The sequence below is a fragment of the Pieris rapae genome, chromosome 8, assembly GCF_905147795.1.
Source record: "Pieris rapae chromosome 8, ilPieRapa1.1, whole genome shotgun sequence".
Taxonomy (NCBI): domain Eukaryota; kingdom Metazoa; phylum Arthropoda; class Insecta; order Lepidoptera; family Pieridae; genus Pieris; species Pieris rapae.
Genome location: NC_059516.1, coordinates 10220838 through 10248671, shown reverse-complemented (window position 1 = coordinate 10248671; position 27834 = coordinate 10220838). Strand labels below are relative to the sequence as shown.

At 35.2% G+C, this 27834-nt stretch overlaps 1 protein-coding gene across 2 annotated transcripts in view; it reads left to right on the top strand.

Moving 5' to 3' along the window:
• The first annotated feature begins 3086 nt into the window (after positions 1-3086).
• The window catches only part of LOC110992049 (mothers against decapentaplegic homolog 6), a 28224-nt gene continuing 3476 nt past the window's right edge, over positions 3087-27834 (top strand). Inside the window, exons 1-4 of one of the 2 annotated variants that reach the window (XM_022257708.2) lie at positions 3090-3604; positions 16613-16666; positions 24160-24240; positions 26315-26502. In XM_022257708.2, coding sequence (XP_022113400.1) covers positions 3151-3604; positions 16613-16666; positions 24160-24240; positions 26315-26502 — 777 coding nt within the window. In that variant the 5' untranslated portion in view covers positions 3090-3150. Of the gene's footprint in view, positions 3605-16612; positions 16667-24159; positions 24241-26314; positions 26503-27834 lie in introns of both variants that reach the window. The other variant, XM_022257709.2, reaches the window with a different exon arrangement.

The window sequence follows — 27834 nt, the reverse complement described above, 5'->3', positions numbered from 1 at the left end:
AAGTTTCGATTAATTATAACTATACTCATTAAGTTAAAAATATTAATTAAAAAGACTTGTATACTTTGATATTTATAACGAATTAACATCAAAACTATCGATTTAACAATATAGTTAAATGCATTATCACTGAATGATAATAATAATTAAAAAAGGCATTTTTATTCCGAAAATATTACAACTTAATAATTATAATACAAAAAGGAAGTAGTCTCTAGTTTGTAGGACTTCATGTTAGGACATAGGCCTCCTCCTACCTGCATTAAAATTAAGTATTGCCGTTTAAAGCCCTTTCGTGCCGTTAATCAAAGTACTATCAAATTTGAAGTCACCTTTAGTATAAAATACCTTTTTATTGAGTTAAATACATCATTAATATATCTGAATAGTGCTCAACTTTAGTACGTAGCGAAAGATCCATGAAAATCAATCAAATCAAATACTCTTAAACAAAAATCTTTTAACATGAGTTATGTAACAAACCATATATAATTGTTTATTGGTATATAAAACAATTTTTATACAATATTAAAAAATAAAAAAAATAAAAAAATGGGCACCTTTGGAGGAGGCCTTTACGCAAACCTTCCTGTTTATTCATAAAAAAATGATAAATATAGAGATATTACTTGCATAATCTTGGCTAACGTACTGACAAAATCAAATTAATTGATGTAATATAACAACTACCTATTGTAAAACAGGAAATAAAATGGCGTATTATTCTTAATATTATTATGTACTGTATTTGCAATATTCTTAACCTACATAGTAATAATATTAATGCAAAATTGATAAATTTAAAAGTTTTATACTTAAATTTAAAATGTTTGTCACCGGTAGGTACTATATACCAACTTTAATCTTTAATAAGCGCCTGTGCACTTGAATTCCTGACCTCCGAAAACCCCAAGAGTTGGTCATATTGACCAAAATCAAAGGTCCCTGCTGAATTCTATGTAAAATTTTACCGTATCAGCGATGTCGTCGTAACACGTAAACGGTTGACTTTAGCAAAGCAAAAGTGTTCTATCATCGCCCACTTGAAGCTAAAATGAGCTCTTTAGTTTTTTTTCCTTCCCACACTAATAAATTGTAATATTAACATTCTTGTTTTACACTGATATTATTTATAGGTAACATAAGTGTCACTTGGAAAACCCTTCAATAAGTCAAGTTAGTTTTTTCATAATCCAGCGTCGCAATCCCCTCCAATGTTAGTTATAAGCTCATGTTTCAGAGTTTAAACGATGTTGACACTCAGTTTGAAACAAAGAGTTTCATTTAACATATATTTTAACAACTAATAACCACCTAACTTAACTCTTGACGTAGATGATATCACATTGTCCAATTTAGTTTTCAGAAATACAACAATAAAATTTGGTAGGTCGCCATCTATCGACGTTGTTTGACAACGCGGAGAAATGTGCAAATCTATCAAACATGTTTGAATTGTAGCCAAGAGTCGAAGTGGTGATTGAACTCCACTATTTTATAATTCATTCATTCTCAATCTTATTCATAAAATTTTTGTTCCGTGTTTTCGATTACCTTGTACGAGAATTCAGTCATTTCGTATTAAACGGTCGCGTCTGTAATCTGTTTGAATGGGATAAATTCCAAATTAGGTTTGTACGGTCGTTCTTCAATAAATAATGTTCCTGAATAATTAATTTAATTAATGAATAACTTTTATGGTTAATTCAGTCACAAAAATCAATCAAAAGTAATACGCAAACCAATTAAACTAAAAAACATTATTTTTAATAATCAGGTATTAATAAGGAAATGAAAATAATTGTTATTTTATATAAATAAAAATTGTCTTAATTATATTGAATTAATTATTTTATTGATCTATTATTGTAACTGTCATCTTAACTTTTAAAAACCAATTGCTGGAAAAAAAAGAAAATGGGAAAATTCTAAAGTTTGAAAAGTTGTTGAAATGACGTAAACTGTGGCTTAGTTGGTCAAGTTCAGATGTCTATTAGGTTCGATTCCCAACGACATAATAAATCGTAGAAGTCTGTTTTACGGAAACGGAACTACATATATGATTTTTTGTGATAAGGGCACGTTCATACAATTGAACAGCTGTAAGGCCGTGTGCACACGAGATGTCAAAGATTCGGTGTTATCTGCGCGGTGCGGACGCATTGTTATTTATTAACTTGATGCTATGTCGCCACTCGCTGAGCGCATTCCGTCGAAGGGCAAAGAACAACGGCTCTCTCATACAGATATGCCTTTTTAAAATATTATTTTTACGTAAATATTAAAAAAAGTGAGTTTTAATTTTTCAAACAATTTTAACCTAACTATAACCTTTACAACTCCAATAAAATTCTGGTTTAATACGGTTTTGGGTCAGCGGCAACTAATTGAATTTTTTTTAAATAATTTACTTAAATAAATGAATACTTGTCAATATTAAAACGTGAAAATTACTTATTTAAAACGCTGAAGAGAGTATCTACGACTCGCTATACTCTAGTAATAACGTTTTTGATAGTCTGAGATTGCAGAAAAGGTTTTATTTTATTACCTAATTAGATTTTCATAATAACGTACTAATGGAATATATAAAATTAACATTTCTGTGTTAAAGACCTAAAGCTTTCGGAAACATATATTTTATTTACTGATCAAGGCTCTGAGAAGCAGTTCTATATTGTCCGTTCGCTAAAGTTATAACACATCTGCATTGTATATGGGCGGTGGCGCCGCACGCACACACAGATAAGCACCTGACGCCGCCGGTGGCGCCAGACACCCCCCCGCCCTTCCCTCTACTGCACACCCGACTCGCCTTACGTGGGGTGACGAGTGGGGAAAACTCCCCGTTTATAGGGAATTATAAGTAATGTTCATGAGATCAATTTTATTTAACAATTTTACAAAGTATTTGTTTTATAAACTTGTGATAAAAAATTACTGATTAAAAAAAATTTCAAATCAACGTATTTACACTCAAAGAAAATGAATTTTTGAACAATTAGCATTACCAATGTACAGTGAATTACTGCAATATCACCGGTTGAAAATATTATTATATTTCAAACATAACAATAATGAACTTTAATTATATTGTCTATTTAAAATACTTGAGTATTGCACTGAAGTGCAACAAATTATTTGCAAGCAATGCGGGGAGATTACAATATGTTGCGATGGCAGCCGCAATACGTCACGCGAGCGGCTCGCGGAGCGGCGGAGTGGCAGCAGGGCTCAGTGGTGAAGCCGCACGCGATTAGAGATGACGTGTCGGCAACGCGAAAGTGGCGCGTGGCGCGGGCGACCGCGCGGCTCGTGACGCCGTGGCGGCATGTGATGTTCCGGAGACGCGCGCTCCGGCGGCGGCTGGCAGCGGCCGGCGCGCCCGCCTTGCCGGACGACCTGCTGCGGCGGCTGGCTCGCGCGCTGGACGCGGGCCCGGCCGGCCCGGCCTGCGTGCCCGGGCCGGCCGCGCTGCGCCCTCCCGTGCTCCGGGCCATCCGCTTCCCCGACCTGCGGGAGCCCGCCGAGCTGCGCAGGATGCCGCACTGCACCGACCAGCTCTGCTGCAATCCCTACCACTTCAGCCGACTCTGCGAACCCGGTACGTGAAGGCCGTTGACCCGCGCAACAAGTGTATTACATGTGTCGCAGCCGGTGTTCGTGTGAACGATCGTTTCGATTAGTGATTTCGTGTTGTGATTCTCCGATGCGAGGATGTCTTTAGAAAGTCGACGCTTCTTATCGCCTAACCCATTTGTTTGTTTTATCTAGACGCGTATAATTAAGATTTCGCCGATGTTTTACAATTGGTATTTTTCCATGTAGAACTCTGCACGCGAATGTTTCAGCCGGTTGCACTTGGACGGTATCACTGCAAATCGTTATCAGCTATCAGTATGTTTATCGCCACTGTTTGCCTCTTGTATCTTTTATTACGTGCGCTGTGGCGTCATCTTTCGCTCACGCGTTTCGATCGGCGCTGAGTGTATGATTTCAATAATATTGCTTTCAATCACAATAACAACAACACGTTCCACGATCATTTCGTGTATCCTAGAATATAAATATATGCTTTTGGATAGTCCATTTATACAATCTCACATCATATAAGCGTTAACTGTTTTGAAAGGTTTGCTAGGTATCAATCGAGCAGATATCTGACTAGGAATCGGCGGAGATGACAGTTGCGTTTGAACAGACGAACGTAGAAAAAACGTTCGCGTGGGTTGTTTATGCGAGTTAGAAGCTGTGAGTGCTTCACTTTTACTACGTGGTGCGTCGGCGTAGGTAAAGTATATAACAAACAGCTAATCTGCCGTCGCGAGGGTCACTCGTTCGCGATAAGCAGACAAGGTCACGGCGTTGGCGCCGCTTTGCCGCGACGTTCGGCGCGCGCAGCCCGTTAACTTTTTAATTCGCCAAGCAATAGCCGCCGTCATCCTTTGTACGTAATTATTTAAACTCCTCGGTCGGTTTCCTCACAAGTCGCGCCGCGGGTGACCTTTGTCAAGTATTTGTCTTCCTTAAATTTTATTTCCTAATTATGATTCGTTTTATCGCAATCCGCGTATCTACTCTCGCGCATTTCTGGTATCATTGTTCGCCCGTCCTTCATTATCAGTTTTATTGGTTAATCGTGTTTTTCATTGATTAAATTAGTACTGATAACGGGTGATGACATTTGTTGTATCGACTCACGCGCATCGCCTACGAGCCTTCAACCACCCACATTTCGGCAGCGGTTTGGTACTCACGTGTAGGCGTATGGACAATGTTAGCATGTTAATTAATGAGAAAGTCAATATTTTATCACTGACTTTATTTTGAGCGTTGATTAATGAGGCAGTTTTGTTTTATGGGTTCTATCGTGGGAAATGTCAAATTTGAAAGGCAAAACTTGGCTTTACGTGTATAACCCCGAAATTTAAACTTTTTACTTTGATTTTGTCAATTTTATTGTAAAGTAACAAAATTCTGTTTAAATTACAAAATTTTATCACTCCATACAATGTTGCATGCAGATGTTATAGCGGTTGTAAACATAACTGTTTCCAGTAATCACACTTTTGGATATCTTATAATAAAATAGTATATTGAAATGTTTTGCGTCGCGCCTGGCCCTGGGGCCACCTGTGGGTGTTTTTTTCTGTCGCGCCGCTAGTCGGCTGTCTGTCGCCAGTTTTTTGCTAACTTTCGCTGTAGACATCCCCGCCAAAGCCTTGATGACTCCCGCGCAGACGTTTGATTCATGCTATCAATTTAATTATTTTTTACCATCTTATTTTGTTGATCAACTATTTTTTTTAATTATAAAATGTATTTTTTAATTTGACAATCCGTATCATAATTTATCAAATTTAAATTAAATTAATAAAGTTTTGCTTAAGGTTCAAATGCACAGCTTACCTACTGTCTCGTTTATTTATGAAATATATATAATATAGAAAACACTAGTTAACCACGTTCTATACAACTGTGGTTACTCTATACATAACAAAATAGTAGTACATAATAGAACTAGTAAACTAATTCATAAAAGCGATTTTACTTTACGTTCACGAATAAATGTAATTAGATCCTTTGAGCATAACAGTGCAAATGAGAGGATGCGATAATCACCTGCCCAAAAGTCGCCGCCATCGGCTCCTGGAATGTAATGATGTCGTCTATATAGCAGAATCCATCTGCTATCGCATTGGAGGCATGGCCGATATTTATTTAGCCATAATTGCTTGTCGGCTGACTGGCGCCGGCGCCGCGGCGCGACGTGCGGGGTCCGAGGGGGGGGGGGGGGTGATTGTACAGCGCACAGCGCAGGTATCGCTGCGTAGACGCAATTTTCGTTACTTTTTGTTGTCATGTTTTTGGGTTGCTTTGTTCGATTTGTGAATGGTCTTTTTGTATTCAATGAGGGCTTCCGCTCGCTTTTTACAATTGCATTCACATTGGACCACCCTTTTTGGTTATTTTGATTAATAATTATGGCAATTCAATCTTTTGATCTTGGCGTATGATTGATATCTTTATTTAATTGAGTGGTACGTGCTTCGAACTAGTATTTTCATACGAAAGTATTGCACATGGATCAAATCTGTCGGTGTACAACCTGGGTTCTAAAGCTTCACAGAAACGAATTGTCTGTCATAACCAATACTCTTCATTGTTTCTAATTTCTATATTGAAAATTATTAATAAAGCTTTTTGAATTAATCCATGCATGAAATACATCTTAGTCTAACTTATGTATTAGTTTCTAGTGTTCCAGTTTTGATTGGCTCTTCCACATTTTCCATTTCTCTTTACTTGAGTACATTCATTATCATCCCCCGGTTCGAAGTCATCTGTCGATCTTCTTTTGTCGTTGTCCTCCTTCCAATGGGTCCAGTAAATTTTCATGTTTCAAGTGTCCATCTTTTATCCTTATATTGATATCCAGTAAAAAAAATATAAATAATATATCTTATCTTTTGGTAATTAATTGTGATGTCGCATATAACGATGATGTCAAATCTATGAAGCCCATTGAGTATGGCACCTGTGATCACAACCGGTCCCTCGCAAAACTTTATACCTAAGCGTCGCGTTCGTTTTATACTGACCCGGCAAATAATGTTTTGCCGTATAAATCGTGATCGTAAGTGAAATATAAGAGTGAAATGTGTCTCTATATCTTCGAAATTTACAATGGAGAGTCAGTCAAAGTTAAAAATTATTTATTCATATAGGTAACAATGTACACCTATGAACGCCAAAAAAAAGAAATGTACATTAAATGCTTCTAATTTTACATTTACTGCCAGTTCTCTCCACCACTCTTTTTAATAGAAAAGCTTTTTTTTTCACAACATTTGTAAGGAACTGAAACATTACACCATGTTCCACATGACATCTTAAGTAATAAATAATAATAAACATAAATTAAAAACAAAGTGTTTAGTATCGATGTAGAATACGAAAATCTGCCCGTGTCAGCCCGTCGTTCAACTATGTGGAACCAGCTACCCACTGAATCCGAATTCGACTTACGGTCCTTCAAGAATAGCAGCTATCCATGTTCTAGGTCTTTCTAAGGCTTTAGAACGTGAAGCAGTGCTCGATTAGACATGACACTCGTCTTAAGAAACGTTTTTGTAGGCGATTTATTAATTTGATTTTACTCATAGCTAAGCAATTCCTAGTACATTTGGCTTAAAGTCCATATAAGTTGAAGTCACTTGACGCATGAAGAAACTATTTTGTTACGCTCTGACGTGTTCACGGACGCATTCCACCCGATGTTCTACATATTTTAATTGTCTTAAAATTATAAATTCCTTCGTGATTATTCGTTTACATTTTACGGAACTTATCACAGATGTTTATATTGATTAGTATTATATGGCATTTAGTTAACTTATATAACGATAGCATTAAGTATGTACACTCTCAGTGCCAGAAGTGTCAAAAATGTTGCCGGTCTATACTGTAGGATATCCCGTAATATATATATATATATATATATATATATATATATATATATATATATATAGTTAGTTCACTCACGCCCAGACCTAGATCTTGTAGACACCTTTGTATCTATCTACATACATATCTATTTTAAGATTTTAACTAACTAGAAAACGCTTAATGATATTTTCATGGAAATGTATTTTCTTTAAAATGTTCTCAACGTTTCTAGTAGTAGGTACTATAGAAATACTTGAGAATGTTCCGGTAATTATGCGATAAATGATTATTGGTCTATTGAATATTTCATAAATCTCCATTTAAGGCAGTCATAGCAAAGTTGATTCGTGGAAACTATTTTTTTATATTTTTTTATCTTTTGTTTTTATTGCAATTGCAAAATGCTCAAGATATTAGGAAACTCTTTTAATTAGAACAAATAATATTAGTCTCGAATTTAAAAAAGTATTTAATTAACTATTGGTACAATTTTACAAAACAATTATTAAAACCAAACATTCGTAGTTTTGTCTTCAGATTACAAAAAATATATCAATTGAACGTTGACTTTTAAAAGATTCGCGTCTAGACACTCGTGCGATGGACAGAGTCACCTAGTATCACTTATCGAGGGGCCTCTAGAGGTCTAGCGATAGCATAGTATTACATAACATATATATATTATATACGTCACTAATTTATTCGGAATTACTTTTTGATATTATGTTAAAACTATTCAAAACCTTACAACGTTTAACTCGCTGGGTGGATCCTTACTGTGTTATGATCATTTGTAAATCTAACAGGCAAGTAGGTGATCAGCCTCCCGTGCCTGACACACGCCTATGATTTCGTTATTTATTTTTATTTTATTTATTTACACTTCGTTGTTATAAAAATCATACATATTATATAAAAAGCAGGTTACGTAACGCAAACAAGCGATTTCTTTCAGGCAACCCTAATATGGAACAATAAAAAAATCACCTACAGAGGGTAAAGTACAAGAAGTGCATAATTCTTTAACAAAAAGAAACTTAAAATAACGTGTACCTATAACTAAAATGAAATAAAATAAAATATCAATAATAATATATCTAAAAAAAATGTCAAAGATTGTACAAAGATTGATTGAGTCACAATAAATATAAGTAGAGGCTAATTATTATTAAGCTATTCACAGTTCGATCTACTAATTAAAATAAATAATACAATGCGAACATAGAAAGATAAAATGGGTGAGTGGACCCTACTACCTTAGGGATGAGAATCGCACGTTGAAAACACAAGACCAACACCTCTGTTGGTTATAGGCCTGGTATCTGAAAGCATGCCAAAAATGTCCAAAGTTTTTATTAAAAACCGTCTTAATATGGAGACGATGGTTTCCTTATCCCCTGTTCTTTACTTACTGAATTATTATTTACGTAAAGCTTTTATCCGATATTATAATTATTAATTGATACTAAAACTTTAATCCAAGAGACAAATTTGCCTTATGGAAGAGTTGAAAAAACGTTAAACACTAAATAAATTCTGTGGAATTCGGAAACAGATACAAATCAAGAGATGCTATCATAATTCGTATAAGAAATTAGTTCCAAACTACTAATGAGTATTAATGAATTCTCCTGAGACGCCGCTATAAGATGTTTCAAACTGATTGAAGTGTTTGATGCTTGCCCGAAAAGGTTACGAATTGCTTGATTTATTAAACAACTTGGAACCAAATGACAGAACAGAATCTAGAAACGATAAAAATTCTGTAGCTTTTGCATCGTTTGTACATAATTATGTATTAATTAATGCGTGTTTTCCCCATATTTATGAAATGTAATATCAATTGAAATAAAGATAAACGTTTTGCATTTGTTTTTACACATAAATATTATATATATTTAAAACACTGCGCATTTGTAGTTGCATGTAAGACATATACAGTATATAAGTACGTATGTATTATGTTCTTTAATTAAAAAGTTTGGTCCCTGTGTCTTTAAAGCTCGCTCGCTGTATTAAGATACTTATATAACTTCTTTAGAAGAACGAAAATTTAAATAATTTTTATTGTGTGTGTAAAAATATATTATTTCTCTATGCATTACCAACTGTTCAGTACAATAATAATTTTACACACACACTTTTCAATCGCTAAATTGTAGTTTGATATGCGGGCTGCGTACGTGTTACCTCTTCCGGTGTCTTACAGCATCAATGGACTGGTGTTTCTTTATAACCGTTTTCCTTTTCCACAAATGATTTAAAACGTCCTTTGTTATTTGGCGTTGGCATTAACTAAAATATGATAAATTCAGTCGGTTTATGAAGAGGGGCAGAAAGCTGTTTGTCTCTGTTTACGCTTGACAGCTATTTGCAAAGTTTGTGTTAGCCTAACACTTGATGGAATAATACCTAATAAATTGAATAAAACATAATGGGAATCGTTTTGCGTATTAAGTGACCAGTGGACGAGTGAGGTGTGTCCAATGACGAGCTAATCTCCGCCTACAATAAATATAGCATGATGAGCTTAATGGAATGCTAGGACAGGTACAAAGCTGCATCTACTTTGAATTCTGATTGCCACTCCTCCTCGACACTTCTACTGGAATTTGTTTTGACGTCAATGTTATGCCTACATCTACTTGCGATATTATTATTGTGTTAGAATTTAAACTTAGATCATGTAAACTTTGGAGTTTTACATTTCGAATAATTCAAGTACAGTTTCCAAGTGTAATAGATTACAAGTCCATTTACCCACCAGCCAGGGCCATCTCTTTAACCTTGGCCCTTGTGATTACTGCGTAAATAACGAGTATGGAAATATCCGGTTTTATGATAGCGAATCGCGAGGTTTTGTATATTAAAAGCAATTTTTATGCAAATATATTGGTATATTTGGCCAATATTGGTAGTAAATGGGCGTAATGTCTGCGCGTGGGCGCACGGACTAGCTAGCGGCCGGCGCCGACGCCGCAGCCGGCGCCATCCGACATGTTATAATTCGGGCATGCTATTTCTGTCGTTCACACGCGTGCGCTTGCGTCGTGCGTATAGCGTTTTTTTTCGTATATAAAACTTTCCCTCTTACACAATTAAAGATGTACTAGCTGCTTTAACCTACACGATATCTGTCACGGCCATTTTAGTTTTCGTTATAGTTGCAGACCATTAAAGACAATGTTTAATTAGGTTCTATTAAAATAATTGTTGTCGCTTTCTCTCCTTTCGGAGGTGTTAAATGAAGATTTGTTTGGGTTAATCCCTCCTGCCTCCTGCGTTTCAACACCGTACGAGCCGTTTTAATACAAAATTTCATTAGCCCCGCCTTGTTGGCTACGATTGTTGGAACTTGTTGGAACGTCTACGATCTGCTTCACAAGACAATATTTTCCGAGCTATCGAATCTCCAGTGGAAGTCTTCCCGGAGAGATTCGGAAACTATACCATCCATCCCATCCATACCATCCAATACTCAAAGCTCACCCACTGAAATAGGCCCGCTTTTTGGGCGTCGAATCGATTGAGAATGTATACGCTATTTTCTAGTACGTAGCTGATGATTCATCAAAACATTTGACTATCTTGAGCTCTCGAGAACATCGGGCTATAAATTATTTAAAGCTCTTCAAATCGCATTAATTTGCCTTCATTGTTGTCCTTGACTATTCTTCCTACTTGCCGAGACTTGGTGCTCGGTTTAGCAAATTTATTGCGTATTTTATAGTTTGTTTATTTTTTCTGTTTTAGAGCGCTACGTCAGCTTATAGTTGTATATAAACATGATATATGTATAAGCCATTTTGATAGACAGTTTGGAATTAAATTCATCTTTAGGAAATTGTGTTTCATTTCCTAAATATGTATGACCAAACGAGCCGACGACCGGCGAAATGTTAATTAACTTAGATTTTATTGCAAGTGTAGATAACCCTTAACCGATGTTGAAATATAGTTGTAATGGTTTCCGCCAGAGCAATTAATACTTCCAGAGGGACCGGTTCCTACCAATCGAAGGACATACTGACAGAATGCGATCATATTTATTGCTTTTGATTGAAAACTAGATTCCACCGCCAGACGTTGAGTTGGTTAACACGATTTCTCCTCTTCAAATGACTTCAATGTTTGTTGGCTTTTGAAAAAGTATTTTAATACTTTTACATTTTAACACAGAATTATATTTCTATTTCATTATTTTTAGGTATCTACGTGCCCTTTCTTATCTGCATTGTGCCAATGTCAGCCATGTTCCCACTGTTTTCTTAATTTGGTCTTTCTATCTGTTAAATGTATTGTCTACTTCTTTTTCAATTAGGTACATACAGGTAGGTATTACCTGTATGTACCTTCGGCACCAGTTTACAGTACTTTCTTGTTCCATTTTCTGTTTTTCTTACATGTTGCCAATTCCCACATAAGTTTACAGTCAAAACTGTTAATGACGACGTCGTCTAGAACAACGTAGGTACCGGTTATATTGACCAAAATCAATGTTCCCGCCTAAATTCTTTCTTGCCGTACATAAGTTCTATCTAAATACCAGTCAGTCCAGGCATTTGTATCAAAATTAGACAACACTTTGTCTTCCAAGACTTATTTACTACAAATCATTGGTACTCCATTCTTTACAAGCTAATTAGGACCTAATGCAATCGTTTCTCGGTCTATTTTCATCTGTCAAATGGTTCAATTGAAATACGATCTGTATTGAAGCATTGTAATTTAAGCTTTGATTCAGGAGTCTAGCGATTGTTTAATTGTATTCAATTACTATTCTTATAAACATAGTTATAGGGTTCATTATTGCTTCATATGGGGCTTTAGTGTGTGAAGTCACGCCACGTTAAAAATCGTTTGTTTACAAAATGGTTTTAGGTTAATCCACCATTTAGCAGAGTTTTAAAAATAAATAGCGTCACAACGTTTTGAGGTCTAGACCTCAGATTTCAGGGGGTCAACGTCTACTGCCGTCGACTTTTTGGGTCTAATCCGGTTTCCTTATGTTTTCTCCTCCGAGCCAATGTCCATTGGTGCACAGCTGATCCTATGAACTCAGGGATGAGATTCAAACTCTTAGGCCACTAGACCAACATTACAATAACTTATTAACTCATAAAATACAAGCAAAAGTTATTTGTATCCATTTACAAATGAATCGTATTTTAATACATTAACTTCTTCAAGATTTTGCTCACAATGGCACCTTTTCGCTTCAGTTTATTGTTTGTTTTGCGCGAGTCTGTGGTCGTTAGACAGACATAAAATGTCAGCAGCGAGTATTATTTATAGTGCGAGACGTTTAGGGTCATTTATTTTTGCATTACTTATAACTACTTTTCAGTGTTTGAGTCATGAAGCGAGAATCTCACCGTTTAGAGCATGACAACACAAAGGGCTAATTTTATTAATCAGATATTTGTGTCGGCAATCGAGTCGTTTAATTAAATGTGAAGAAAGTTTTGTTAGTGTTGAAGATGTTTAGTGTTTCACTGTGTGTGCGCGTGATTCACTCTAGTACAATATATTTGATAAACAACCAATTTTTTTTAATTGACGCATTTATTATCGACGGGCTAGCCTGCTGTTAAGGGATAGCTAGTGAGTGCGTTGTCGGCCTTTTAGTAAAGTTAAAGGTAGTTTTAGCTAGTAACAATGAGGTGTTTGTTGCTTTTAGTATTAATCAAAACGGCTCAAGTTTATCCTATACATTTTATAAAATAAAATCGTTCAACTGAAATTTTATTGCTGCTGTTATAACACGATCTTCAAGAAAATAGCATGACAAATACTAAAAGGCCGGCGACGGATTCGCGAACTATCATAACTATGAACTTAAAGAAAAAAAGACCAGTGGCGCTACAACTTTTTTAGGTCTTGGCCTCAGATTTGGCAGGCATGTTATCAGCCTCCTGTGAGTGACACGCCGTCGATCGTGTCGGTCTAAGTGTTGAAGCCGGTTTCCTCAAGATATTTTCTTCGTTCCACGTTGTTAAGTGCGAACATAGAGAGTTAGTCCATTGGTGTATGGGGATCGAACCTCAAGGAAGAGTCTTTTAAGAAGGCAATATAAATCCATGACTAGTTCGATTGTTTTTTCTCGTCATCATTCCATCCATAGAAGCAACTCAATAATATATGGAGATATATTAGAGACGTTTAGTGTATGCCGTTAAAAATTTCTCAGAAGTCCACATCATCCACACGTCCTGAAGCATCGTTGTGCATTATTTAATTTCGTTTATTAAATTCTATTCAAAGTTCACACGTCCGCCGCCGACGGCGCCAAATCGCAAATGGCGATTACACGACACGCATTCTGAATTTTAAAACTCAAACGAAAATTTTCGAATTGCCAATCGCGCGTGCCGTTAATACATAATAGCCTATTTACATGCGATATCTTGATTCTAAATTATTTATGTATTTTCTTATTTAGAGCAATCACATTTTATTCACCAAGCCTATTTCTGACATACCTTTCTCGCTTCATTCACTTTTATATGAGATAGAGATGGATATCGATAGTTGCTTTGGCGCTTTGAAATTTTCCCTTTGGTTTCTTTAATTTAATTCTTTGTCACATACAAAATTGTATTTTTCTTATACCAATGTATCAGTGTGCGCCGCTGGTTATATTATGGAAAACATATTAACACTAATAAAAATAATTCAAAATTAATAAATAGAAAATTTGAACAAATTAAAGGAATTTGATCTCTGTGGCAGCATTTCCTCGCTGTATAGCGATACTTATTCTCCAGCTCTAGGATCACCAGTACTATCTACCATGCAGGTAGATAGACCCGTTAAATTCTGTGATTAGTGTTTACAGCTGTCGCCATAAATATACTCTATGGGAGACAATCTCCATGATTATTTGTTGAAGACAGTAACTAAGAATTACTTGAAAATATACATATACTAGCTGAACTGGCAAACGTCGTTTTGCCATGTATATCATTTATGGTTATTGTGCCTCACTCGACATAGATAGGTATAGTGTGCCGCGGACTTTTTTGTAGATATTTATAAGACCTACAATTACTTAGAACATTTTATGGTTCTATCTTTAACTAGCTGACCCGGCGAACTTTGTTCCGCCATAATGGCAATAAATAAGCAGTTTTTTTTATTGGAACAAAATACAAAAAAGTTAAATACCTACATTAATCATCAATTATTATTTCTGTATTAGTACATAGGTTACTCTTCACTGAAGTACCTTGTGATACACAACAATTTTTGTTTTATTATCAGGCGCAAAAACAAACAACGCAGATGGTCTTCCGACCCGTGAACATGCCACGTATAATTGACCATGGGAATAATATGAATGTTCTAGATTTAAATCACAAACTTTTAAGGATTGGCCTTGTGATTTGTTGATGGTCATGGCAAATGCAAGACTTATCGGAAATTGAAGTCTTTTAAATTCAAACGACATATCGGTTGGGATCATCGGGATCCTCGGAATAAGAACTTCCTCACCTTTGAATTTTTCTATCATTATCGTAGCGTAAATTACATTGTTCATCAATTTTCTAACCACCAAACGCGTACCGTTGCACAGTTTTGGTTGGTTTATGTTTCGAAACATGATTACTACGGAGCCAACCTTTAGGCGTAAATTGTGCGGTGGTAAGCCAGGCACGTCCAAGAGTTTAAAAATTCAATTGGATAGTTGGTGGCTTCACCTTCATTTGTGACGCAGTCAATAGATTTGAATGAATGCATTGTTCCAATGATCTTATTTTGAATTGTGTAGTTCAGGTCATCTACATCTTTATTCTTAGCCGCTAAAATTGCTCGCTCACTCAACCATTCATTATTTTTGTAGTTAGAAATACATTGTTGATAAGTTCGTCTTTTGATGAGACAAAATTACAGAAATTATTTGGAAATGATATTAATCCGCTCGATCCATTGACAGGTACTTGACCATTACCAATAGTCAGCAATTGCTCCGAGAAATCTTCAGCAGATGTATCATTAAGCAATGTAACTCTCATGTTTGTTGTCAGCTGCAGTTTCTTCACATAGCGCCATAGATTTGACGATTTGAGGCAAGCGTTTATTTCGTCGGCAACCGTAGATCTTGGAATTACTGGCGGAAATCGCCAGACAGTAAAATCATTGCTCCTCCAAAACATCTCGAGTCATTGCGTAATCGCGGCATTATTAATTAAACTTCACTTCACTTCAATTCACCTAAAAAATTATTTCAAAACTCAAATTTTCATCCATACCAAGTTTTATAGTTCACTTCACTGTTTATACGAATGGGCAATGGCACTATCATTACATTATAATTGTTAATTATTTATTTAATAGAAATAGTTTGAATATTGATTTCTTACAAATATTAAATTGTCATCTATACGGCATTACATAGCTGTCATTATACGTCAATTACATAGCTATCATTTGCGTTTTGTTATTCCAAGTCCGATTCTTTTTTCTTTTACCACGTTTTCTAAAGACTGACGTTTCATGTCAAGTCAGCCGGGAACGCTGTCGAACGGGATAAAAAGTATCTTATGTCCGTCTCCTAGCTCTAAGCTACCTCCATACCAATTTTCACCCAACGGGATGAAAAGTATCCTATGTCCGTCTCCTGGCTCTAAGCTACCTCCATACCAATTTTCACCCAAATCTGTTCTGCCGTTCTTGAGTTATAAGTGGTGTAACTAACACGACTTTCTTTTATATATATAGATAATTTGACAACCCTAACATATTTTTAATGATGTAAAATGGGCCATTGCAAGCCCCAAATGACATGAGTTAATGGACCCAAAACACAGGGTCACGTGGGTCGGTTTCTTAGTAATTATCTTGGTTTGTTTTGGATTCGCTTTACCTGTATCATTTTATGTTGTTCGAATTAAAATTGAACAGAACTATTTCAGACAAACAGGTCTTCATCATCTCTTTAGTTTGATTGTCTCTGTCTTATCTGAATATAAAAATAATGAAAGCTCTCAAGCCTAGGTTTTTGCATACCTGTTTTATTGTTATCATAATATCTTAGCTTTCTTCAGTACCAATGATCGGAACTACTTCAAGGGTGTACAGTTTTTTTTTCCAAATTAAATAAACAATAATAATCTGAATATAGTTCATAAGAACTTTGTTTGATTTTATTTTTTGTTTACAGAAACCCCTCCACCACCTTACAGTCGACTGGCCATGGAGGAAGTCAAAAGTAAAGGTGAGCGGTTTTATAAGTAGTACCACTCTGTATTATATTGCTTTGGGTATTAGTTAGTACCTACCTACTAAAACATTCAAATTGAGTAATTATGAAACCCGCAAAATCAGATTAAAATCAATTAATTATCATAATTATAAGAACAGTGTTGGCTTCAACGTGTGACGCTCATTCCTGAGGTCGTAGGTTCCATTCCCGGCTGTGCACCAATAGAATTTAGATATGGGTAACATTTGCTCGAACGGCGAAGGGAAAATTGTGTGCAAACCTGCTTGCCTTAGACCCAAAAAGTCGACGGCGTGTCTCAAATACGGGAGGCTAATCACCTACTTGCCTATTAGATTTACAAATCATAAATCAGATACAGAAATCTGATACCCAGACCAAAAAAAAATTGTAGCGCCACTGTTTTATTTTATTAATAATAAAAAAGTTAAGTTATTTATAATTGTCAAAACTTATAGTCCAAATACTATTCTACTTACATTATAAAGCGTTTATGAACCACCCACGGGTATATTATACCCACCAAATAGATGCATAACTTATTATAAGCAATTGATTATAGAGTATGATTGATTTTACGAATTAAGTTATATAACATATAAAAATTAAACAACTATTCCGGAAGGAATTTTTCTTATAAAATTTAGTTTTCTTGATAGCTAAAGTATTATACTTTTGTGACAGATTTGTTGATCCAAATGTGACAAAAATTATCCCATATTAGACAATTTACATATACAATACAGAGAGGCGATGAGAACTTGGGGATACTGAGCTTGATTGGTAACGCAGAAGGCAAAAGATCGCGTGGCCGTTCACCAACCAGATGGACCAACCAAGACTCATCATCCATAAAACTATACACTGTAATGATCTGGACTGAAACCGGTGGAAACAGATTGTCCGCTCCAGATGTTTCCATACTGATGTTTAGACATGAACAGCAACATATTTATCGAAAATCTTTGATAAAAAACAAACCAGTAATGTCAGGCGTCGGTAAATTATTTCTCTAATTGACTCAAACTAAGAAATATTTCCACTCAAATGCAGTCACAATAAATTGCCAGTTCAAAAGCGAAATGATTCAGTGTTCGTCAGTGTAGATCATAGATCTCAAAAGCGCAGTAGATCGAGGAATCCGGCCGCGGACCGGCGCCCGCGCCGCTTCCTGGAAATTCGGGATGACTAGGGTTGCGGTACTTTCGATATCTAGTAAATTTTGTTTTATAACTTTAATATATCAAAATGGAGTGTCGCGAAAAATCGCGCGATATCAGTAATTCCCATTAGAAAGTGCTAAACAGTAGTAAGTGAAACAATAGTTAGTAAATAAGGACAGAGTGTTAAGCCCTTAATAGCGGCTATGTTATATACTTAATATATTGTTTTAGTAAATCAGGTTACTTTTAAATTACTTATTAGCACATAAAATTTATAAAAAAGCGGAGTTGTTTTACGATAAATTAAATGTAAACACGAAAATTATGCTTCAAATTTATCATCAAACCGATAAATACTATTTTGTTTGCAAATAGCGTTATCTATTAATTAAATAGTACATCGCTTCAGCTACTCGATATGCGTGTGTTGTTTGAGATCATTATCGACAAGTGACAACACTATTTACCTCATACGACTCTCGGTATGCAAAGCGGAATTGTTTATAATGTTAATGGCGGCAAAGCTAAGATATTTTCTCCTGTATAAAATTAATAAGTTAGTATTGATTTGACTAATTCACCATTAATAAATTACTCGATACGAGCAGTCGACTCTTGCGCAACCCTACGAGGCTGGTCTCAGCTTGTGCGCATTCCAACGTCGGTCGCCATCTTTAAACTACATTATTAATGCTTACGGCAAACATCACTGGCTTTTTTTCTGGTATCCCCTGCAGGGTGGATGTATTTGTTTTTAATAACGATCCTTTGTAATCTTTAGCCTTCTCCACGTAATTATTTAATCATTTAGATGATTGACTTAATAACCAATGACGCTAATATATGGTCTGTTATTTCTGCATCGACCTGTTACTGACAAGTACATACATTATACACAGTTCATAGATAATTCATTAGTGCATAGAATAGCACGATTGACAACGCTAAGATCCTTGTCAATACAGCCTAAGAGAATCTATATTCTATATCACATTGACTTTGACAATTGACGATTTTAACATAACTTATACTATTTAACGTGTCAAATATACGCGTTCGCGTATAAAATATATATTGCACAGTACTAAGTATTACTTTAATTGAATCTTTTAGTTATTTGTGTGCCCGGACATACATTGTTCTTTTTTCCGGTCTGATGGATTTAGAAATGCCTATTAAAGTTTCTGCATATTTATGCTTTCTAATGGAGAACTTTATATAATTCATTACATTTGAAAACTTTACACGACACAGGAAATCCCAGATTTCCACAATCAATGTCAGGATTCCCGTTGTGCGAACTCTACCACCCCGGGATTCCCTTCCAGCATTCATCATAGGGATTTCCGGGTCTCTAGACAAATTCCTCCCCTTCGTTTAGTTAATTTGACGCTTGTCTGCGCATTCGTTTCACCCCTGAATTTCACAATTAATATTCACTAATACTTGTTAATGAGTATAATGTTTTTCGTTAACCGTTTCATTCGCGTTATCACTCGCAGCTGGGATTTCGGAACATTGGGATTTAATCTCCAATTTATACCACAATTGAATATTTACAAGCTAAAAGCATATGAAAAATTAATTGATCCGGCGCGTATCTTAATATTATTCGTTCGATAGGAGACCCTTTCAGTGGGGCTGAATGGATGGCCAGCAACTTTCCTGATACGGGTGACATTGACATTCCGATCGGGCCCATTACGGTGTTTCTCACGTGCTTCCCCGAATCCATTCATTTACACGGAGATAACGGAGTTTGAACCCTAACTGTTGAGGTTAAGAGGATCTTTTAAAATTCTCGCTTAAGTGATTCAGTCCCTTCGAGCGGGTATCGGTAAGTGTCGCGATAACGACGGTATCCATTAACGTTATCGTTACGTTATCGTGGCGCCGGCGCCGCTCGGCTGACACAAATATAACTGGTCAGTGTTTGTCTTTGCCCGCTCTTGTTAGGTGGGTGTTCACTACCCTTTTATGCGTCAGCATGAGTGCTCTCCACTTAACTATCTAAGTGACTTACAGGCATATTATCATTACGTACTTTCGAGTTTATTATCAGTTGTACCGGAGAGTATGTTTACAATGGTCACTGCCTCAGTGGAAGGTAACAAATTCTATAATTGGAAAATTATAGAATGTTACGTACGTGTGTCTCCCATCCCTGAGTTTGAAGGGTCAATCTACGGTGCACCAGACTTATAGTTTATGTTCGCATTACACATTCGCTCCAACGTTGAAAGAAAACATCGTAAAGAAAGACAGATCTGTCTTACGCCCGAAGCCAATAATGTATCCACAATCACAGATTGAAAACAATCTGAGATCAGACCGTGACAGTCGATCGATCTGCTATCTGCATCCCAATAACCGAACCCTACGATTACAACTTATTTTTGGCGACGGATATAATGCAATCTCTTCGCTCTTTACACTCATATTTCATAATCAATATAAACCAAATAAAGTAAATAAAACCGTACAATTAATATTAAAATATACATGTCTATGTTTAAAACATATCAAATAGTTTTTAATTATTTTAATAACGGGTGTAACTTAAAATCTTAAGATAGGATATTGGTACTTTTTATGAAACTGACAGTAGTCAGTTTCATAAAAAGGTACATACACCGATCCGACCTACCATGCATGGCTTGCAACGACAGATGGCTATTACAATCCGTCGATTGGTTATTAGCAAATTTTATCAATATTTAGTTTAAGATGTCTATCTCAGATGGCCAAATGGATTGAGATAGGTTATTAGGCTTGGGCGTTAGACCAGAAAAAGTCGACGGCGTGTTAGGCATAAGACGATCACCAACTTATTATTATAATTACAAATGATTATAAAACAGCTCAGAAATCTTAAGCTCAGACCTAAGGAGGTAGTAATCATTGTAGCACAACAGATTTATTTATTATATTCAAATAAATGGTGTAATATATAGCAAACGCTCATGTTTTACACATATAAATAACTGACCACGCCTGCTGCAAAGTACTTTTATATCTGTTAACATTACTGCTGTATTATCAATGCCAAGTGAACAAACCCTATAAGTCTGGACGATGTCAAGATATTCTGAACTTAACAGAACATGCCTATTTATAACGAGAAGATGGCTCAGTTATTTCAGTCGCAATCATGTTTATTTGGGTTGGTTACCGCTCGTGGAGTGTAAACAAGCCTCGCCTGGCTAAATGTAGTAGAACTGACATTCAATATAGGATGCTATTGTTATGGTATATGGATATAGGAAACTGTTTAGTAGTTTCTTTACATAGAGAATGTCAGTGAGCAACGCACTCGGTGAACCCAAAATCCTTCCTGTCCTTCCCGCTTTCAGTGTCAGCAGGTCCTCATTAATTCTATCGAACCAGCGGTAACTGGGCTGGTGTAGTTATGCTTACATCACTGTGCGATCTTTGTGTAAATTTTTTACGGGTCGTAACGAAGATGTGCAGCATTTTTGTAAAAAGAGGGAAAGAGCAATTGAGACTGATTGAGAGAGAGAGTGAGAAAGGGAGAACGAGAAGAAATACACGGTATTGGTTGATGTATTCGTTTAGTAGACAGGCTACTTCCAAATTATTGGCGATATTTGTTTTAAAATAAGTGTTGTTTGCCATTTTTCATGTTCATTTGCTATTTTACAAGATTTTTTTAATTTTTTCATTAAGTGATACCTGTATTTTATATTCCAGAATAAACATATTTTTTTATGTTTTGTTTAAGCGTAAAAACATAAAAAATATATGCTCCGTTCGAAAGCTTACTGTGTATCAATATTGAAGCATATAACTTAACAAGTGTTTTGGTTAGTTTATAACTATACAGAAGAATGTAAACACCGACAAATGTATATTCTCTGGACGAACGGGACTTTTCTAAACGTTAGAGATTTAATCACGCTTTGGATAAAGCCTCCCGTGGCGCATAAAGAGACCGAAGTCAATGAGCTTTCAAATATTTGGGTTTGAACGTACAGCTGCGTTTAAACGCACACATTTTTATACATACGATCAATACTTTTTTAAGTTTGCTAAGAACGACATTTTCCTTTCCTTTTCTTTATTTCAAAGTGGCGTTTGTGTTATAAGCTTATAAGCTATACAATAATGTTGCACAGAAGGATTAATACGGAAGGAAGAAGTGGCTAGTTGATACCTTCTTCGTTTCGATAATTCGTCGTGATAGCATCTGTGTAGTTTGTTACATGGATAAAAGATCTAAATCTTAAATTGTTAACATGTCGGTAACTTTTTTAAATTAAATCGAATTAATTTAGATACGAAATAAAGTGTTTACAACATTGAAACAATGATGTGAAATACGCACGTCATTCCCTATTTTCCGAACGACGGGAAACGGATAGAGTAAGTGAAAATTGAAATTTCTCTCACCGTGGAAATAATTTTCAAACAATTTACACGTGTCTCGATTGTTTTGTGTTTAACAGCTTTTGTTTTATTACCTCGTTTATTTTGAAATAACTTTTGCTTGTTCATAACATAGTAACACGTTTACATCTCTATAGTCGATGTTGGATGTTTCTTTTTTCGGATGTGAATTTCCGCTAATTCAACAATGTCTTAGTCTTGTATGTGGGTTTATACTGAATATCGATCTTTAATGTCTAGAGGTTTAATTAACTCTCTGATTGAAATACTTTTCAGCGACATATATTTATTATAAATTGTCTTTTCACAAAGACATTAACATCTAGTTTAATTTATGACTATTTTTTAACATAAGAAAATTTATAAATATATAATAATAATACAGTATTTTTTTTAAGACTCCTGTTACTCACTAGAATTTTAATATAAAAATAAATTAATAAAAACCAACTTTGAACACCTATTGTTTCGGCTTGACAACTCCATCCAACCAACGCAGCCTCGGTGTACCAGGTTTTCTTTTGCCACCAGGTATTATCTCAGTAACGATATGCGGCGGTTATAATAATAATATAAAAATTAATAATCTATTACATCAGTTGGAAATTAATACATGGTCAAATGTCTTAATATTTTACGATACTTTACACTAGTGTAGCGATATGATCTCCAATATGCTAATCTATGTTCACTTAGTTTATGAATTCATATATACGTAGTAACTATTGAGTAATGCTTAACTAAATAAAACTGTACATTTTGTAATGCTATTATAGAATTATTTTTAATATTTTTGGCAAGGTAGGCTCGTAAACATACAATGTTTGCTGAGAATTGAACCCAGGCCCATTAGTTAAACGAAGCTGCAAAAGTAATACATATATTTTATTTTATTCGTTATCATAAAACTAACAAATATATATTATAAAAAGAAATTATACTAAAAAAACGAAAGATGAAATACATACATACATACAAAAAGATTCAAACATTTACGATAGGAAAATATAATAAAAATGATTAAATAAATTTTACAAAGTTATACCTAATTTGGCTGTATTGTGTGATGGTATATAAGGTACATGAGGGTGTCTATGTGGGGTTACATAATATAAATACTAATCTTATTTTAAAATATTTTAAACAATTATGATTGAATTAAATATTAACTATCGAAATTTGAGCCGTGTCTAGCTGGGTTTAAATCATAAGCATTTCGGTAAGCCTGCGTCTGCGCAGGTGTCCAGAGTCTGATGTCATCGAGAACTCGATTAACTTGTTCTACGGAGCTTTATCACAATTTTTTTCTTGTCATTTCGACCGGTCATTTGAATATTTGTTTGTGTGGCGGCATCTATACAACGTGAGCTGATATTTAGATCAAGTATATCTCGATAGATGTCGCGATTCAACGATCGTTGATCCATTATTTTGCCTAAAGTATTTGTCGTAATTCGATCGTAATTGATACACCTTTATCGACAAATCTATAAACGAACATATCATTGGCACTACAATATATATAAGATCCTCAGATTTCTGTTTCTGTGTCATGATCTAATAGGTGATCAGCCTCCTGTGCCTGACACACTCCGTAGACTTTTGTAGGCAAGCCGGTTTCCTCACGATGTTTTCCTTCACCGTCTGAGCTAAAGTTAAATGCGCACAGAATTTTTCTCATGCTAAGAATAAACATGGGGTTTTTAATCGATGAAAATAATCATAATGCATCTATGAAATATAATTGAGAATAACTATTGATCTAAGACAAACGTCGAAACTTTTTTGGCATCCGATTTTATTGATTTGTAATTAAATTGAGTAAAAAACTTATAAAAGTTACTGTTAAATATTGCCATTACTGTCATATTATATGATTCGGGTATCGTAAATATTAAATTACTTATATATTTTCAGAAAAGGGAGAAAGTACACAAGACGCGAGGAGAACAGACCACGAGCGGCTGGCAACTGGATCTTTAGCTACTGATGGTGAAGGTAAGGATTTGAACTTTTTATAATTATACTAATTACATTTACTAAAAATATTTGGATATTCTGGAACGGCAGTATTGGCCTAGTTTCATACTTCGAAGATTCGATCCCACTAGTAATGCACAGCCGGACTTTCTTTCTATGCAACATTTGCACAAACGGTAAATGAAAACATGGAGACAAATCCGGCTTGTCTTAGACTCTTCAAAGTCGACGGCGTGTATCAGGCACAGAAGGCCGATCACCAACTTGCCTATTAGATTGACATAATCAGAAATCTGAGGCTCGGAGCGATAAAATGTTGTAGCGCTACTAACTAATAATGCTGAAACGGATTTATCATAATATAACATTATACTTCTCCATAGGGTCGTATTAAAGAAATATAAAGAAATCTGATGCCAGCTGATTCAAAAGGCAAATCGAATTGGAATGTTTAAAATATAATGCTCAACAATAATTGTAACTCGACACCTGTTACTAACCTAACCTTACAATTTCGTATTTATGCATTCAAGATGTTTTGATCCAGACAGTCTTCAGATATTAAATTACAATAGTATTGCAAAGGTAGTTCAATTGCTTGCAATTACTCGGACGTCGACCAGTGTAACTTTCATTGTTTTCCGGCGTTTACTTTGCAATTTTTTATATATTATCTCTACTAGTACTTTTTATAGATTTGATTATTTAAATGATCCTAATCCTTGGGATTGAATTGCTCCAGTTAAAATTAAAAATTAAAAAGAGTGGCGGAGAGATTTTTGCTTTTGATTTTTTTTGTAGTAAATGTAAATTAAGAATCAGTTTACATCTTTTCTGTTGATGTTCATAAGTGTACTTGGTTACCTATATGAATAAAGTTATTTTGAATTTGGGTAGTTGGAATAATTTGGTGGTGTGTGATTTTAGAGATGTCAAATGCAATTATCTTCTATCTAGTAAAGATACAATAATTTAATAACGTCGTATGATGGAATGTTTTATAAATGTACATATATCCTTCCATTGTCATGGTGATATTTTAAGACGGTTCCAAGAAATGCCATCAATTAGTCACTTCGTTTGAAATTTTTGCCGTATGGCGTGACTATATTAGAGAATTGGCAAATTTTTTCCAAGACAGTTGACAGTGTGGTAGTCCCACGGAGCTGGTGGCGGTAACCTTGACTATCGATCGCGCCAGGCCGGCGCCACCACGATCCACATACCATTGTTTTATATGAGATTTGAGTTTTATACCTAAAGCAATACTTACGACAGAATAGAGACTCACAAATACCTCTCTCACATGGAACAGAAAGTTAATTAAATTGATTTAATTATCGTTTATGATAAATTAATATCTGGATCTATTTAAGTAAGGTTCGGTTAACGTTATTTAGGAAAGCATAGTATTTGTACTAAGTACTTTTTAAATTATAAATATAAGCCGTAACAATATGATATAAAATCATATATTCTTAGTTTCCTGTAAAAACGAGTTAATGAGATTAATCTAAATTTAAGAAACATAAGAAGATTAGACATCATTGAATTATCAGAATTAAACGAAAATATTTAACCAATTTTAAACTGCCAATTTCTCGCGGCTGTGATGTGGCATGTTTAATTATTACAATGGCGTCAGCCGTGTCATGACAGTTCGTCACATCGGAGCCAAGTTTCTGAAAAATATGATGTAAGACGGAGCAAATATTATGTCAATCTTTCAGGAGTTAAGCGGGAGTTTCCGTTTGTGTGATCCTAACCATATTCATGTCAATTGTCAGCATATAACTGTATATTTTTATTGTTTAAATTTAATTTAGAATTTGCGTGAACCATTCTCATATTCTCTCTTAATTTGGCGCTTATCTAATTAAATTGGAAACATTATTTTTGTTAAGAAAATCGTACGTTTTTTTATCGATATTAACCAAAATAATGATGTGGGGTAAAATTTTAGGCGTTATGGAGGGGTTATTTTAACTGTCAAAATTCAATACTTTTTTACAAATTAATAAATTTATTCTATTCTCCATCGACATACTATCATCACCAAGAAGCCATTCTAAAATTGAATTTTACCTTCCAGAACGTCAGAGCTGGGAGACAGAATGGTGTCGGCTAGCATATTGGGAGCTGCAGCAGCGTGTTGGCCGCCAGTTTAGTGTGCGAGTGCGCGCCGTTGACGTTTTCGGCGGCGGCGGCGGCACATGCGGCTCCGGGAGGCATGGCTTGTGCCTAGACGCGCTCGATACGAAGGAACCGCAAGTTGAACAGGTAAATATATATTTTTTTTCTGTGTTATTAAGGAAACAAAAAACTCCTATTCAAAAGTATAAAGTTTTAAAAGGCATCGTTTCGTAAAGTCTCTGGATTATAAGCCTCTACTACTACTAATACGTATACTGTTAAATTACTTACTACTAGAAAAAATTATGAAGAATTATTAAATGAAGAAGGAAGTTATAGCAACATTTATTATTTATTATTACTATTCATAATAATTACAATTAAGTACAATTTACCAAAACATATTTTTTAAAGGTTACACATATCTAATGCATTTCCCTTGACCAATAGATATATATTTACAAAGCAACAATCTCAAGCATTTAGCGCGTGATAAGGCATGAATTTAAAAATACTTTCACATGATCTGATGATTCATTCGTAATAATAATTCTTCGCTATTAATGAAGTCTTGATAATTGACTTTGTTATGAAGCTACCGCTTTGGTTAATGATTATACAAAAGAAAAGACCATGTAATAAGTTGCCTCGGCCTCCCTTACTTCTTTGCTGGATTTATTTTTACAATTATGCCTTGAAACATTAATTCATCTTTACAAAAGATACAAAGGCGTAAAATTTTATGCAGAAATATTTTTACTTCAAGATCGGAATTTCTTGAACTGACACAAATTCAATGTAAAATGGTGCGTAGTTTTGCCAACAGATGGCACCACATATCCGATATTTTATTACTTATTCTGCTATTCGGAGCAGAGAAGAATCCACCAAAAAAGATATGACTAAGATCGATCCAGCCGATCAGATTATATTTAGGCGTACTCCTACTAAATATATATAGAAGATGATTTAGAATTATACACGATATCTTTTATCGTTAGCCAAGTAATGCATTTCAGAAAAAAGAATTGAAAAAATTACGTTAATCTAATGTTTTACATAACTAATTATAATTACGGGCTTGGCCCGCCTCATTGCTCCAACTCTCCTCTGCGCCCCGCATTCCACGCCGAGACACTGAGACAGCAATTTGAGCTGGGATTAAGGCCCTTAACGGGGATGTGTGCAACATACTGTTACAGGCCCGTTGGTATTTCCTTGACTAATTACATCTCAAAATGCGTGTGGCAAAAGTGCTTACGTGAGAGAGATCACGGCTCGCTTTGTGCATTGAACGATGACCCTTGATTATAAATATCGATTTATTTTCGTCGACAATTAACATCGTCATTGTTTACGTAAATGGGCGTGTACATGCCTCCGAAAGGAAATACTTATGAGTGACAAATCGTTAGAATATCGATTTTGATCGCGTGATTTTGTATACGTAGGTTATACACGAAAGATTTATATTTTGTA